Consider the following 17,156-nt stretch of genomic DNA (forward strand, 5'->3'; position numbering starts at 1 on the left):
GGGTGGAGGGACATGTAGGACCATCACTAGGCAGGCATCAGGGTTGAGGGACATGTAGGACCATTACTAGGCAGGTATAAGGGTGGAGGGACATGTAGGACCATCACTAGGCAGGCGTCAGGGTGGAGGGACATGTAGGACCATCAGTAGGCAGGCATCAGGGTGGAGGGACATGTAGGACCATTACTAGGCAGGCATCAGGATGGAGGGTCATGTAGGACCATTACTAGGCAGGCATCAGGGTGTAGGGACACGTAGAACCATTACTAGGCAGGCATCAGGATGGAGGGACATGTAGGACCATTACTAGGCAGGCATCAGGGTGGAGGGACATGTAGGACCATCACTAGGCAGGCATCAGGGTTGAGGGACATGTAGGACCATTACTAGGCAGGCATCAGGATGAAGGGACATGTAGGACCATTACTAGGCAGGCATCAGGGTGGAGGGACATGTAGGACCATTACTAGGCAGGCATCAGGGTAGAGGGACATGTAGGACCATTACTAGGCATGCATCAGGATGGAGGGACATGTAGGACCATCAGTAGGCAGGCATCAGGGTGGAGGGACATGTAGGACCATTACTAGGCAGGCATCAGGATGGAGGGACATGTAGGGCCATTACTAGGCAGGCATCAGGGTGGAGGGACATGTAGGACCATTACTAGGCAGGCATCAGGGTGGAGGGACATGTAGGACCTTTACTAGGCAGGCATCAGGGTGGAGGGACATGTAGGACCATAACTAGGCAGGCATCAGGGTGGAGGGACATGTAGGACCATTACTAGGCAGGCATCAGGATGGAGGAACATGTAGGACCTTTACTAGGCAGGCATCAGGGTGGAGGGACATGTAGGAACATCACTAGGCAGGCATCAGGGTGGAGGGACATGTAGGACCATTACTAGGCAGGCATTAGGGTGGAGGGACATGTAGGACCATTACTAGGCAGGCATCAGGGTGGAGGGACATGTAGGACCATCACTAGGCAGGCATCAGGGTGGAGGGACATGTAGGATCATCACTAGGCAGGCATCAGGATGGAGGGACATGTAGGACCATCACTAGGCAGGCATCAGGATGGAGGGGCATGTAGGACCATCACTAGGCAGTCATCAGGATGGAGGGGCATGTAGGACCATCACTAGGCAGGCATCAAGGTGCAGACCATGAGTTTTAATGAGCATATCGCGCGACATCAAAAATATAATATAAAAAAAAAACACTATCGCTGGCTACCTCCTTTCATTACTACACTTCGGTAGCCGCACCTAAGGCGCAAAAACAACAAAACACCATATGTGTGTGACTCGTGCTGCGTGCCTGCGAACTGGTTCCACTACACATTTTATTAGAAATCCAACGTGGTGTATAAATACAATGCAGAAAAAATTCTTAACTTTTTACTGTATATCTCTCCAGCCCAAGCCTGTACTAGGGAACGTTCTTCGTCATTGCAAATATTTTTTCTAGCAACCTGGCAACAACAAATTGTCATTGTTATTTCTCACAGATATAGCATACCTTCTCTGCTGCGACCTTACCAAGAGACCCCACGAAAAATGCTAATCAGCTATTGATGACCTCGACTGCGCATGCGGGACTGATGCAAATGTCCATTTAGCACAATTATACCGCTTTTCTAGAATGTTAACATGCATAAAACACATTGTATGACAGTAACGTGATCAATTATTGCGGGTATTTTGTTTCCGGAAAGAATATATGCTAAAATTTGCCTCACTGATAGATCTGAATGGTGGCACCAGCTCATTGACAGCAGCACCCCCACTACTGATGCATTATGTGAAAAATTTAACACATTCCTAGAAAATTTTACCTCTCACTTCGCCTCCCTAGACTTAGATGCCTGTACGACTACCCTCCTTGTCCTACCGGATTTCCTTGTGTCCGATCACCCAAGGCTCTTTGCTCAATCAAAGCAAAGAGGCCGTCTGGTCCTGACCCTATACCATCCCGCCTATGGAAGGAGTTTGCTTACGAACTTGCCCCCGTCGTGGCCAACATATACAACAGCTCTCTAAAGGAGGGACATGTGCCCAAGCGCCTGAAGTCCTCGTACATCACCCCCACATCCAAGGTCTCGCCCCAAAGGTGATCGAGGAAGACCTGAGGCCGATCACGCTGACATCCCCCCTAGCGGAGATCTTAGAAGGGTTCTCCCTGGATCTGCTTACATCACAAGTAATTAAAAAACTTGACAGTTTTCCGTGAGTGGGAAGAGCACGACCCTTGCGTTAGTGTATATGCTTCATGTTATTCTAGAGGCACTTGACAGAGGCAACAATTTATGTTAGAATTTTCTTCGCTGACTTCAGCAAGGGGTTCGACTTAGTAGACCACCACTCCTTGCTGAGCGTAATGCGTTCACTAGATGTCCACCCTGTTATAACTAGATTTTTTTTTCTTTCCTAACGGATAGATCACAGCGCGTAAGAATAGGAAGCTCATTGTCTATGCCTGTGTCCCCCATTAGGGGGAATCCCTCAGGGGACCAAGCTCGCACCACTGCTTTTCGCGATATTAGCAAACAAGCTAGTAGCACAATGGCCAGCACGTATAAAATATAGTGTGCGATTTCAGTAATGTTGTGTAAAGTAGTGCATGACCCTTCACTGTAATTCAGACTTTAGTCTGCGAGAGTGTCGTAATAAACTATTATTATTATATTATTATTATTATTTCATGTTAGCAAAAAGCTTTTCGATCGTTACGATAGCGATAGCGCTGCGAACACTTGTCTTTGACCGCGGGTTCGATTCCCACTGAGGCCGCTAATATTTTTTTTTTTACTTTTTAATTTACTTTTTATAATAATAATAATTAATCATACTGTTCTTGGTATGTCATGACATCGAAAAGAAAAAAAGGTATAAGGACATTTTTATGTACTCTCAGCATCTTGGATGTGTTCACGCTTTGTTCACTATCCTGTATATCTTTTATGCACACAAGAAAATAACTAGAAAAATAAATTTGCATTCACTTGTTGGCTCACAGAGCCATTGATTAGAGTACCCTTTCTTGCCTCCTTTCTAGCTTTGGTTACAAACATTTATTTCATAAAGATTGAGGGAGTAACGATTATAGAGAGAACTATGAGTCCAGCTAGTTTTTAATGCCATTATAAACAGGGTTAGCTTTTAAAAATACTTTCATTCAAGAAAATCCGTGACTTTTATAAAATCCGTGTGGCACATACAATATTTATCATGCACAGCATTAATGAATTGTTTGCCTAAATTTAAACAGATTGCTACCCTTAAGGACAAAACCGTCTGACTGCAAGTACCATCCTAACTCCCTTGCATATCATAGAAGGATTTTGAGTTTGAAAACTTTGACATTTTGTGACATAAAACGATAAAACGACCCTCAAGAAAAAAAGACGTTTTATTTTGTGCCTTTCTGAAGGGTGTTAACAGCTTAAAGCTGCGTCTGCTTAAGGGTGCACATCTGACACCTGGTTGGTAAAGTTATGCTAAAATCTTGAGCCACGGTCTGGCTTTCGGCACAATCGATAACAGCTTCACTCTCAATTCGCAGCACTTATACAAGGTACTTATATCTATTATTAGTTATCAGTTCCTTTTGCCTTCTGTTTGTTTTTCCAGTTTGTTTTTAATTTGAAATTTACCGTGGAGAGAATATAAAAAAAGGATTGAGCCAAAAGATCAATATTAAAATCCTTAAATGATGGCTTAGTTTGCGTTAGCCTTATTTTTATAATCGCTAAAATACAATCTCAAAAAGTTATTAGAAATGATTACATCGTTGATCACAAGGACTGCTGAGACTTGAACACGGCTAGCACAAAATATCACTTTCGGTTTGGTCAAAGGAAGTTTTAAATAACTTTGACACGTTTCCATATATTCATAGTAAATATTATTCACCAGAGAGCTTTGAACAGATTTCCAAGATCATTAATCGATGACTGCTTTTTAGTTTTGCAATATCAAAGCAATATCAGAAGCTTGCGTTCTAGCCTTGAAATACAAATACAGATATAAGCATTCAAAGAATACCTGGCTCTAATTTTGAGCATGTGCCCACGCCTTTTCATTGGGAGGCGTCTGTATGTTTATTGACGAATCTTTAGACTGTATTGTTCTTGAGAAAAACATCTAGCAGTGCTTTTCAGGCACTATGGGTGGGGCTTTTCCTTCCTAATAAGACAAGCATAGTTTGTGGCGTAATTTACAGGCAACACAACTCACCTGAACAATTCCAATATACAATTGAATATTTGCCTCTTAGGATATACGTATCACTCTAAAAATAGAACGCCGCCAACTTGAACATGAATTTTTTTTGCCTATCTCATTCCAACTTTCGACAAGCCGACTCGTGTACATAGAAAATCAGCAACGATTATTGACAATATCCTCGTTAACAATCCCGAGTGTGTAGTACAAAACGGCAATATTTTCACGGACATCAGCGACCACTTCTCGCAGTTTTGCATTCTAGGCTCCGTCAACGGCCAACAATTAACAATTAACACGCAGAAAGAAAATGCGTTAAAGAAAGAGTTTTACTCTAAATACTTTAACGTCACAAACATGAAAAAAACCTGGAATGGAATCAATCAAGTACTTCCGCGGGAATCTAAATCAAGGACTAACCTCGCAAGAATTAAATTCTTAATAATAAATTTATAGATCTAAAAAAGGCTTTTGACACTGTAAATCATGGCATACTTATATCTAAGTTGTTCTCGTCATACCTTGAATATCGAAAGCAAACAACCGTCTCCGACAAACAAACTATCGACTGTAGCGTCCCTCAAGGATTTATTTTGGGCCCTCTGTTTTTCTTGTTATACGTCAATGATATTCAAAACTCTTCTACAAAATTTACTTTTTTGCTCTACGCGCACAAAAACTTGCATGCTTTAGAGGCTGTTATAAATAAGGAACTAGAAAAGGTTTACAACTGGCTGAGATAAAAAAAATCAACCTTTTATATAAAAAAAAGTCTGTTCAGGACAGCATTTCGTGCTTTTTCACGTCCTCTTCAGGACGGGACGCCGGCAAAAATCAGCGTGCGCGCGCAATCGAACGTGCGCGAGGCGGCGTCCCCTTGCCGGCGTCGTGGATCTAAATCACCCTATTAGGGCATGACGGAAAAACATGACATGACGCTTCAAATAAGCCCATTTCACACCGAATAAGGCGGAGAATTTCTCTGAGTACTTAGTAACTTATAGCAAACAAAATATCAAGTGCGACTTTTTTTAAATTGATGCGCCTTTTTGTAAAGTGTCATTGAAATTTGAGCTTTTCGTCCCTGAACTGATACACAGGGCAATGATGTTCAAGGAAAAAATATCTTAAAAAGTCAAAATCTGGTTACGTGCACTTCGGCCTCACGTTAATTGTGTTTTGAAAATCAGTCCGTAATACAAGGAACCTATAGCCATTGTAAGAAATTGTGTCTTCTCTCTCTATCTGGAATTGCGCGTTTTCTAGGTTTTTCCGTCATGTCCCCTATTAGGTATATTTAGCGAAAGGTGCATTGGCAGTGGAAGGAAACCCTGGATTTTCTAAAGAGCCCGCTGTTCGGAGGTGCCAATTAAGCCTCCTCCGCAGGCAACTCATAAAGAAAAGGAGGGAAAGACTGGGTTACCTGTGGCGAAATTGCGGAAGAGGGAGACTAGGGAAAATGTCGTTCGAGATTTCCTGTCACGGACGTCAACGCCGTTTTTCAGCAATTCGTGAGCGCGCGCGCCGTTTTTGGTGCCGTTCGTGTTGACTTGCTTAAGCTCTCTAATATCTATGACAAGACTACTGATTCCGTCGATGAAAGGAAGGTTTTAAACTCTGTTATTTCTTCAAAAATACATTATATTTAAAAAATGTGATTTTTGAGCTATAGAACGGATGACTGCGGATTGGCATTAAATCCTGATTGTTTTTTGTTTCTTTCTCTATTTTTATTAAAAAGTGATCAACAGATCGCATAATTGTTTTTAATGCTGTCAGTTTCTTTTTTCATACAAGAATCTAGCAACCTGTTGACATTTTAAAACCAATTCAACAACCAGTAAAAAGAACTAGGTGATAGAACAAGTGTGGCCGGTTGATCGAGAAAAAATTTCTCGTAAGGAGAGGGCCTTTGTGAAGGTAATGCCAAAAGCAACCAAAAATCAGCTCAGAAGGAAATGTCGAAAAAACCTTGCTCGTATGAACTGCGAAGAGATACTGAAGGAGAAGCCGCCTTTTCGTACAATGGCCGTCAGATTTGCATTCCGGACTGATTTTCCCTATTCAAAGAAATTTTTCACCTTTGATGATGTAAAATGAGCTTTTTTGAAACGTTTTTCCGTCATGTAGCTCAAAACACAGTTCTAGGCAGAGTTTTTTAACACAAGACAAAAGGACGATCTTAAAAACATAATGTTTGTCATCCGTCGAGTCATAGTTAGTTGAGGACTAACTATGGTCGAGTAGATGACATGGCAGATTTCTAGACGCAGTATCGTGACGCCGTGAAAATTATGAAAACATGGCATGTGTGCTGGCAGCACTGGACATACGCACGCTAAAAATGGACCATTCCTTAAATTAACGAAACTGCATTTTTTTAGACTTGATGATGGCGAGTGCAGTAGGTCTTCTGGTTGTGCTTGTTGCTTTGGTTGCGTCGACAAAAGCTTCAGGTGAGTTAATGTAGGGGTGAGTTGATCAGGAGTGAAGCAAACATTTTTAAAAGGAGTGACAAAAACGTCTTGTATTTTAACTCTGCGGCATGTTTTGGTCTGTTTGACTATATTTTGTCGTCATGGAAATGCATCATAGGTTAGAGAAGAGAGGAGAAGAGGAGAGGAGAGGAGGGGAGGGGAGGGGAGGGGAAATAACTATTCGAAAATGAACCACAATTTTATTATTTATTCTCTTATAACCCTCAGGAGGCGGTTGGAAATATGGAGAAACGAAGCACGGGGGTGAGTATATTAAACTACTTATAACTAGTCTTTGAGCGGTGTTAAATTCAAAGTTACCTTGCTTAAATCATGATATTTTTGTGAAAGCAAAAAACTTTAATGCACTACAACTCGTTAGTTAGATGAAGGAGACGTCTTATGAGAAAATACGTTGCCTTAAATTTATTCCCTGCCCTGGTCACTGATGGTCTGTTAAGAAGCTGCTCTTAGTGTCACACACGCCTTTCCTAGCCCGACTAACCCTGACGGTTTGACGCAATAATTAGCCTGTAAGCAATTCATCTCCCCTGAATTTCCGTGCTAAAATGATTGGCTTTCACAACGTCTGTGAATTCCATTTAAAGCACTAATCTACTAAGAAGTAATGATATGACACGTTGGCCCTTGTTACATCGAAACACACCTTTCCTTGCCGTGTGTTCCTTTGAACATCTGGTAGTGATTGACGTTTTACATCTGTCATGTGACGAGAGCGGTTTTATTTGTACAGTGTACGGCCCGGAAGACTGGGGCAAGGTGAGCCATTATTGCGATGGCAGGTCTCAATCTCCCATTGACTTTTCGGACATCGAGGACAACGACGACGACGATGACAACGCCCTTGAAGTCCGCTTCTCATCCGAGGGAGTGAGTGGTGAAGTCACTAATAATGGCCACTCCCCTACATTCGCCATCCTTAAAGGTATAGTGGATATGGATAAGTTAGTGGTGACGTCACTAATGATGGCCACTCCCCTACATTCGCCATCCTTAAAGGTATAGTAGATATCGATAAGTTAGTGGTGACGTCACTAATACATTCGCCATAGTGAATATGGGTGTACCGCTTTGTTGCGAGAAACAATGTGTCATTTTTTATTTTGCCAAACCCTTAAGCCGCTTTAGCCGAGCAAAATTATAATATTTTCTCAAAGTGTATAAAGGCAAATTATGAAAATAAATTCTAAAAATGTGACATGAATAAAAAAATGGACTAATACATTTAGATTGAAGGCAATTTTCTGAATGTTATTTGTCAAGGCGTACGACGTACCCGGGATCATTCACGTTTAGCTTGCAGTTTTCATCCACTTATTTGTTTTTATCGCTTCGGCCCTTGCAAGAGTGATAGGGTTTTAAAAAGGGTGTTATATTTCCCCCTAAGTGAAGGGTGGCTAATGTGTAGGTATATTTTCTCAGGTTCCGCGACTCTTGGGGATTATACCTTGGGCCAATTTCACGTGCATTTTGGATGTAGAGAAGGGCGTGGTTCTGAGCATACCGTCCAAGGCACAGGGTTTGACGGAGAGGTGGGTGCGCAGAGAAATTTACCATACGGATTCATATTGTATCGTGTCGTATCCCCTTTTTCTGTCTTCATTTTCTCCGAAATCATGAGCAAAACATCTCTTGTTGTCTTGATAAAAACTTTAGAGTGTATTCCTACAAAATACTTGTTCCTGAACACCATCCACACCCCCTCCCAATCCCCTCTGTCCTCATCTTCCTTTAACATTTCACTGCCTCTTTCGAGTCTCAAAGAAATAGTATAAAAGCGCTTGAAAATATATCCATTTCACAGTCGTAAGTTATTACTGCATGTCGAAATTGCATAGGTTGCAATTCAAGAACATCTGTGGCACTAGGATGAAATGTTTTAAACTTTGACTTTCGTAGATCCATATGGTCTTCTTTAAGACCGTCTACGGATCTGTGGAGAAGGCCGCTGACAAGACTGATGGACTGACTGTTGTCGGTGTTTTTCTCAAGAAGGTAAGAAAACGTTTGCCTGTGGATATCGGCCTCTATAAAATATCTTTTTTTTGGCATGATAACGTTGTATTGATAGTGTTCCAGTGGTAAGGTTATCAGCGTTGAACTGCATTGCCTGTGTTTTTACAATTTCTAACTCTTATACATAACGCTCACGACAATGTGCAGCCGTGCGTAGTGCGGTGAAAAAAAATACTGACCAGTTTACGAACAAAAAAGCGCTAAAAACTGTCACCTCAATAAATAATGAAGAAATACACCACTAGTAATTCCTAACCTACTAACTCTTTACATTTTGAAGATCGGGTTGATGACCGTTTTTTGGCGTAAAAATTCACGAATCGGTGATGAATTATTCTTGAATCCTAGAGTCAGAATCATTTTATGGTTGAGTAGAAGGTTTCGTTTCGGAATTAAAGGTATTCACCTTCCATTCTTTTAAATGAATGGTCGATTCCCACCATGTTTCGATGCCGCTAATCTACTGAATGTTAACAGGCTTCTTCCTCATCGACCATGCTCCAAACGCTTACGAAAAACATGGAGCACATAAAAAGCCAAGGTAGGGGCAACTCACTCCCAAAAAGCTGATCTTGGCTTAATTCGTACCAAAGGAGCAATCAGTCCCGAATCAAAAACACCCTGCATAGATAGTTAGATAGATATTTTATTCATGGCACCTTATAAAACATTTACACCGGCGTAAATCCACAAATAATTTTTTTTTTCTTACTTTGCCTTTTGCATTTTTTTTGTTTCGAATGATGAGGTGACGTCACCGTACGTTGTCATCAAGCTTCACATTTCTTGCCTTCATACATTCAAACATATGTCTCGCTAAGCGCCGATTCACGTTTTCATTCCGGCTCAATCCCATAATTCTGACGAAATTATTTTCTTTGTTGGCATGGTGTCTAACATTGATACCTGCATGCGTTTTAAGGAAATCCAGTAAATTATCCCGATCATTTTTATAGGCCGGACATTCTAATAGAAAATGTTCTTCATCCTCCGCTTTACCTGTCTGGCATACTAAGCATTTTCTTTCGTTAGGTTTTTTATATGGCTTTTCATACCTTCCAGTTTCAATTGCCAGCTTATGATTGCTTAGGCTGAATTTAGTAAGGGCAATTCTATGGTCGATATTTTTTACGTCCGTAAGATAATCTTCTAAATTGTGGGACAGTTTAAACTTTCTGAGCGTACGCAATTTGTTCTTTTGGGCTTGCTCTTTTCTGTTGTGATTTTGAATAGAGCTAAGCCATGTCTGTTGTTCAATGTCATATGAAGAAAACTGTATGTTGCTTCGGGAGTGTTTGTGTCAGTCAGCCAAATATCGCTCCTACCCGCAAGGTCTAGTATTCGTTTATTTTTTCTATGCCAAAAGTTCTTGTTTCATAATTAGATGTGGTAGCGAATGCTTTGCGGGAGAGTTTTTCGTTATTCCCATTTTGTTTGAAAGTTTAATCCAAAGTTTGATCGCTCTACACTTTGCTTTTGTTCTGAGAGGGAATTGTCCTAATTCAGCCCTACACGCGTTCGAGCTACAGTATCGGTTTACGCCGAGAAGCCATTTTAGAAACTTGGTGTGGACCATTTCTATTGGATCTTTTTCTAACTTTCCCTTGTAGTCCGCTCCCCATATTTCGCTTCATTAAAGTAGGATTGGTTGTATCAAGGTGTCAAAAAGGCGGAGACTTAGTTTGATATCTTGTCTAAAGTGCTGTCCCATTTCTTTTCTTAACTTGAACAACACTTTTAATGCTACTTTCTTGAGCTCCTCCTTAGCCAAATTAAAATTTCCATAAGGACAAAAATGGAGTCCAAGGTACTTATAACTTTTGACATTTTCTTATTTTATAAGTTCCGTAAAAGATTCGGTAGTTATTCATAGTTTTCCCGGTGTTATTAAAAATCATTACTTTTGTTTTATCTACTTCCCAAAAATAAGGGACATTAGCCAGTGGTTTCTCTGGGCTCATATTTTGCTAGGCCCGCGAGGAATAACAGCGGTATCACAAATAAAAACGAGATTCCGGCCAGCACATGGGCTTCCCTTTTGTTGTTACACTAGAAGTTTTTAATCAGGTTGACTAAATCTTCAAATAAAAGTAGTATTAGCGGTATTTAAACGTGCAAGGGGCATCTCTGATTTGATATTATTTATCCAATGATAATGGAAGTGATGCAGTCTTGCTGAGGTTGGAAAACATTATATGCGCAAATAAAAAAAAAATGTATTTTAGAAAGGCTTTATGGTTCCCCTGTGTCTATCCCAGAAAGCCGTGGGGCCGTTTAAAAACAAAATGGAGAACGGACGAACGTAGAGTTCTTGCGGAGCGCACCGTTTTCCTTGCTTCAGTCTGTTTCTTAAAGACAACAATAATGGTTCCTGAACTAGGCATAACTACATCAAATGTTATTTCTTCGGGAACAAGATTGGAAGGCGCTACTGCCTATTTTATCGGCCACTTTGATGGAAGGATAGTCGATTTACCAATTTCGAGTCCTGCACCTGTGATGCGGCGAACATTTCTACCTTTTAAACGACTACTTTTATGCCCGATTTCAATGAAATTACAGAGAATGTATGGAGGATTGTATGCTCTCAAGCGAACAAAAGTGCAATGTCCAAGGAACAATTATAGGGCTTTCTCTGGCATCGTTTGAACGGAAAGTGTATCACTCGAATGGCAAGGGTTTTTTTTCGAGTCCTGCATCGTGAGCCCAAAATCTCTGAAACGAGAAAATTTGATAAATTGTGATGTCTCCCCACATTTCCTTATAATAAATGGCAGCCATTTTGACATTGTATGTGCACTATTACGCATGCGTGGCGGCCATGTTGTCTCTTATTTCTAGGAATAGTTTGATGGATAGTTCGGGTGCTTTGCAATATTCTTCGAGGCTGTTCAGATATTCTTGCAGGCCCTTTGCTTATTTTAATAGGATAACTAAGTCGTCGGCATAGAGAATGCAACTTAATGGCACACCGTTTAGGTCAATATCATTTCGGTATTTTTCATTTAGTTTTTCTGGGAGGTCGCTCAAGTAAACAACGTTAGCGAAATCATACAGCCTTGTTTCACCCTTGCGTAGCATCGAAATGATTCAGTTATGGAGCTTCCAATTTTTATGGAAGCCTTGTCATTTGAGTACATTGATTGGATTATGTCGAGGAAACGCCCAGTAACACCTACTGCTTTCAGTTGTCAAATAGGAAACAGGAACAGGAAATTGTTTGTTTTTTTGGGTTTCGCTTTGATATGCTTGTCAATTAGTGACTTTAGAGCGAAAATGCTGTCTATTGTTCCTTGCTCTTTCCTAAAACCAAATTGTTCTGTTTTCAAAATGCCCTTCTCCGTTAGGTGATTGTATAATCTTTTGTTCATGATTGACATAAAAACTTTGCCTAACGTGGACAAAAGTGTTACGCCCCTGTAGTTTTCAGGTTTCGATGGATCTTCCTTCTTATGAATCGGGACTATTAAACCGTAACTCCAGATTGTGGGGTAAACCCCAGAGTTTAATATTTTGTTGAAAAGGTTACCGAGATAATTTTTCAAGATCGTTTTGCTGCACTTTAGAAATTCGTTCAATATGTTGTCCCCGCCTGGTGCCTTCCCAGATTTTAGTTTGTCTATGGCTTTCATAATTTTTCCTCGCTTATTCTGTAGTCCAGGGGCCCCTCCCGATAGTTCCCATGATCTATTCGTCCGTTTTGCTTGGGCTGTGCTTCATTTGTTGCATTCTAATTTTTGAAGTGCAAAAAAAATTTCCCGCAATTGGGAACGCTTTTGTTGACTTACCGATGTGGAAACAGTTTTTCAACTGTCTCCATAAAGACTTCGAATTTCTAAAGTCGATATTATTGATTATGTTCGCGTAATGATTTTCTTTTTTTCTTTTGCACGTTTTTTTAAAGATTCTCCTTTTCCGATTCAGAGCATCTCTTAAAGAATGATTGTTTGGTTCTTTCGAGATTCGGTGTCCAAGCGAGCGAATGTTTTCTTTTTCTGTTTTACATTCCTCGTCAAACCATGGTTTGTTGTTCTGATTGTTTACCGTTTTTGTGTTTTGATACTTCATGCCCGCCGCCTCGCATGCCTCTTTAAGCGCTTGGTCATTGTCTCTGTGCTATTGTTTTTAAGTGCGTCGCTTAGTTTTTGTTGCATATCATTAAAAACTAAAATCTCTTTCAATTTCTCCTGTATTCCGTCCTTTCAGATAAGTCTTTTGAATTCTGTTAATCCTTCATTTTGGTCTCTGCACCCTTTGATGGGCTCCGGACAGATAAAGCATAAGATAGAGAGCAATGATCAGTTAGATGTGGCTCCAGAGGTTTGACAATAAAATAGTTAATGCTATTCATGATATTATTTGAAGCAATCACATAATCTACAACGCTACTTCCGTTATATTTGAAACATGTTTTTCTTCCCTCGAGATCCCCAACTGATCTTCCGTTCAGAATTCTGAGATTAGCCGTACAAAGCTCTATAAGATTTTTCCCTCGGCTATCTGTCGTGTTTACGTCTTGAGAATTTGTTGTATCTGTCTCATAATCTTCTGGAAGTTCGAAGAACTTTTTGCTGTTATCATCGTTTAATACATATTCCTGCAAAGTCCAGTTCGCGCATTAAAGTCACCTTGTACAATGACGTCACCTTTTGTTGAAAAATTAAGTATTTCTTTTTCGAGATCATCAAGTAATTCATTGTTATTCTCTCTTTGTGGACTTAGATAAACTGTTGCATTTCCAGGCGCGTGTCCAGAGGGGGGGGGGGGAGTGGGGAGGGAAGGGGGGGGGCTCCGGTCCCACCCTGCTCATGTATGCTGAGATAGCAACCACTAAAAAGGCGATTTATTTTTGGAGTATATTCGGATAGAAAATGTTTCTAGCTTAATCTAGCTACCTATTTTCGAACTTAATATATTTTTTTGCTTTATATTTCCGCTAAGAATGGTTTAATGTACATAGCGTTTACCCCACATATTCCAGGAACCAAAGCTGCTTACAAACCAATCAAGCTGGACAAACTGGTTCCTGGCTTGTCATCCGGGAAACGTGCCTACTATAACTACAAGGGCTCGCTGACCACGCCCCCATGCTATGAAAGCGTCAATTGGATTGTGCTCAAGAACCCAATACTCGTCACCTTGAAAGACGTGAGTATTGAAGGTGCCGTGTACGTATGGACGCACTTGACAGGCCAATAGGACCCAATATCTGCCACCTTGGGGGACGTGACTATTGAAGGTGCCGTGTACGTATGGACGCACTTGACAGGCCAATAGGACCCAATATCTGCCACCTTGGGGGACGTGAATATTGAAGGTGCCGTGTACGTATGGACGCACTTGACAGGCCAATAGGACCCAATATCCGCCACCTTGGGGGACGTGAATATTGAAGGTGCCGTGTACGTATAGACAGGACCGTAGCCAGGGGGGGGGGGGGTTCGGCAGAGCCACCACACGCGACTGAAAGGTCCGCCCTAATGAAGGAAAAAAGGAAAACTGAGTATCACCGCGAGCTGGGGTGAGCTACCTAAGAGAAAATGATCCTCTAGATGGGTAAACGAACCCCCCCCCCCCCCCCCCCCCCCCGCTCAAAATCCTGGCTACGGGCCTGAACTAAAGTGCTATGGCCTCCTCTGGCTCTATGTTCATACAGGACGTCATACAAAACCGTACACTCACCAGGTTGATGATGATGACAAAGATGATGGCGATGATGATGGGATGATGACGGATGATGGGATGATGACGGGAACCCTGTGTGCTATCACGTCAAAGGAATGTTTGATTAATTAAGCATTGACGGGTTTTCTGTGTGTTTCTGGTTGCAGTTGTGGCATCTTCGTATGCTTCAGTCTTCGCATGGTAAACAAACCGGCAAAATGTGTGACAACTTCCGGCCGGTACAGAAGCTAAACGGACGAAAACTGCATCTCTTTGAATAATTGATGCGCCCACACATTGCGATGCTGGCCGCTAAATTTCACTAGGATAAACTCCACCGCGATTGTTTGTTAACAATAGATTTAATTGATTGATGGGAAAGACTAATGTCGCATAAAAATAAGGCTAGACCGTTAAGTAGAATAAAATACGAGCATCTAACAGAGTGGGTTGATAGTTTATATAAGGTAAATCCCAAAGGATCCAAGCTCCACCCCACCTTACCCCACCCCTGATTTCTAGGTCATGAAGCACACATTTCCAATCATCGCCTGGCCTCGTGACTTTCATGCATACAGTATACACCTGTTTCAAATAACTTTACACTCGAAAATCAATATATCGTAGACCGCAGTGCTTCATGGGTAGCGTATGAAAGGCTGAATTCTGGTATCTGAAAGCCAGACGAATGTTCGCAAGAACTAGAGTTTTTGAAGACTAAATTTGTTTTCATTTATGCTGATTTGCTTGTTAACTTAATACCCCAAGCATTTCGGGTTACAATACATGGATTATCTGAGTGCAACCTTACTTGAAATTTAGTCGCTCACCGATGTTTGCTTTCATGTTTCAAATCCCACTAGGCACAACACTTGATACGCACTTGGCTATTATTTTGACGTCACTTGGCGAAAACTTGACGATCTTCTGCCGAGCACCTTACGCTAACTCGGCGAGCGTTTTGGTGATTATTTTGCCGTCACTTGGCAAAAACTTGACGATCTTCTGCCGAGCGCCTTACGCTAACTCGGCGAGCGTTTTGGTGATTATTTTGCCGTCAATTGGCGAAAACATGAAGATCTTCTGCCAAGCAGCTTATGCTAACTTGGCGAGCGTTTTGTAAACATTGATAGATATAATCGATCATTTTCGACCCCTTTTCGAGTATTTTGAATGGATAAAACTTGACGGTCATTTTCCGAGCACCTTACGGTTACCTGGCGACGTCGATGGGGGACGTTTGGGGATTGCGGTATTGGCCTTTTTTGTACGATATTGCGTGATGTGGTGTACATGCGGTTATGTGGTATTTCAAAACACTATGAGATGCGAAATTTTGCTTTATTAACGTCGGCATTGCGGTTAAATAATTAAAACATTGCGGTTTTGCGGTGTTAATTAGTCCTGCGGTGCGCGGGATTTGCCCGTGGTACGGGATGGTCTGGCGGGAAAAATGGAAAATGTCGGGGTGTCGCGCATGGTCTTCAAAACCTCGTCCCTCTGTGCGGAAAGCGATATTTTCTTTATTTTTTCTGCGGTATTTTTGAAAATTTTGTGCGGTATTGCGGTAATTATACATCCCAAACGTCCCCCCTCCTTTGATAGACAATTTGCGAGCATTTGGAAGCAGCATTTGTTTTTATTTAGGAAAAATAACCTTTGTCTAAAAGCATTCAAAATATTGTGCGGCCATGAAAACCATTTAAAGACAAAGTGTTCAATACGTTTATTTGAGTTATACCTAAAAATATATTGTCATGGTATCCCTGTGGTATCCATTAATTAGCATAAACACATGTGCTAGAACCCGCCATCTTGAATGGTACACACAAAGCTAGAAGCTCTATTAAAAGGTTGAGTTACCAGAACCATAACATATATTAATTCATAAGTTTTCACACGTACCTAGATAAACGTGGTTCTGTAGTGTTTACTTAGTGTACTTTCAAACTGACAATAAATTAAATCTTTTAGTTAGCAAAAAACCCTCGAAAAAAGCAAAAAAACACATAAGATATACCAATTTCCTTTGCATTGCTATCGTCGTGGGAGTTCTTTTAAGCTAATATGGGCTTATTTCTTTCTTGTTTTTGTCTCGAAGAAGGGGGCGGGGTGTTTATTGGAAGGGGTGGCATTATAAACAGTGAGGAGTGTTATTGAGTCTCAAATGCTATTAACTAGTGTATTTTAATAAGCTTGTGTTCTTTATACATCATTCAAATCCAATCAAACAAGAATCACTTGCACTTTTGGCAAAGGGCAACGTCATTTTTTTATGCTTCTTAGGAGAAGTATTCGGCTAAGTAAAGAGCGATAACGAATATTGGAGATAGGGGTGCTTAAAGAGTGCTGATCAACCACTTTGTTATCTTTATAAATGAAAATACAACAGCTTATTGGCAAGAAAACTTCAAAATAACGATCTACACGAATATTTGACATGTTATTGACGACATTGATTTAAAATATCTTGGTTACTTGTTTGATTTAGCCGATGGAAATGCTCCGTGTGACTCAAATTGGCGGCGTGATTGGCCTTCGTTAAAAGATGGCGAGTGATAGTAGAGATGGAAGGCTTAATATGCTCACTGCCTTGTGACTAAAGAACTACACGCCCTTTTCGCACATTTATAATTAGTACTTTCAAATATTTCACTTCCTTTTTTAATTCATATCAAACATATTCCCCACGGATAGTGTCCTTCGTATGCATTGCCTTATATGGGCATTGATGCCCATATTTAGAA

The 17,156-nt window shown here is 41.0% G+C and overlaps 1 protein-coding gene across 3 annotated transcripts; it reads left to right on the forward strand.

The window, feature by feature from the left end:
- Positions 1–3,464: 3,464 nt before the first annotated feature.
- Positions 3,465–14,850, forward strand: LOC5508237 (carbonic anhydrase 2). 3 transcript variants are annotated; one of them, XM_001628772.3, is made up of 9 exons: positions 3,465–3,581; positions 6,616–6,687; positions 6,937–6,972; positions 7,463–7,654; positions 8,152–8,261; positions 8,629–8,724; positions 9,223–9,286; positions 13,727–13,893; positions 14,577–14,850. In XM_001628772.3, the coding sequence occupies exons 2-9, from the start codon at positions 6,621–6,623 to the stop codon at positions 14,688–14,690; spliced, it is 846 nt and encodes a 281-aa protein (XP_001628822.3). In that variant the 5' UTR covers positions 3,465–3,581; positions 6,616–6,620; the 3' UTR covers positions 14,691–14,850. The 3 variants fall into 3 exon arrangements, with proteins under 3 accessions (XP_001628822.3, XP_048586428.1, XP_032232914.2); XM_048730471.1 differs by lacking the exon at positions 3,465–3,581 and adding an exon at positions 5,813–5,834; XM_032377023.2 differs by lacking the exon at positions 3,465–3,581 and adding an exon at positions 6,014–6,151.
- Positions 14,851–17,156: the final 2,306 nt, after the last annotated feature.

Source organism: Nematostella vectensis, chromosome 7 (genome assembly GCF_932526225.1).
Source record: "Nematostella vectensis chromosome 7, jaNemVect1.1, whole genome shotgun sequence".
NCBI classification, from domain to species: domain Eukaryota; kingdom Metazoa; phylum Cnidaria; class Anthozoa; order Actiniaria; family Edwardsiidae; genus Nematostella; species Nematostella vectensis.

Bases quoted from the DNA above. Each gene is read 5' to 3' on its own strand.
- LOC5508237 (XM_048730471.1), top strand. The intron at 6,973-7,462 runs GTGAGTATATTA...TTATTTGTACAG, and splicing joins TGGAGAAACGAAGCACGGGG to TGTACGGCCCGGAAGACTGG. The intron at 8,262-8,628 runs GTGGGTGCGCAG...TGACTTTCGTAG, and splicing joins GCACAGGGTTTGACGGAGAG to ATCCATATGGTCTTCTTTAA.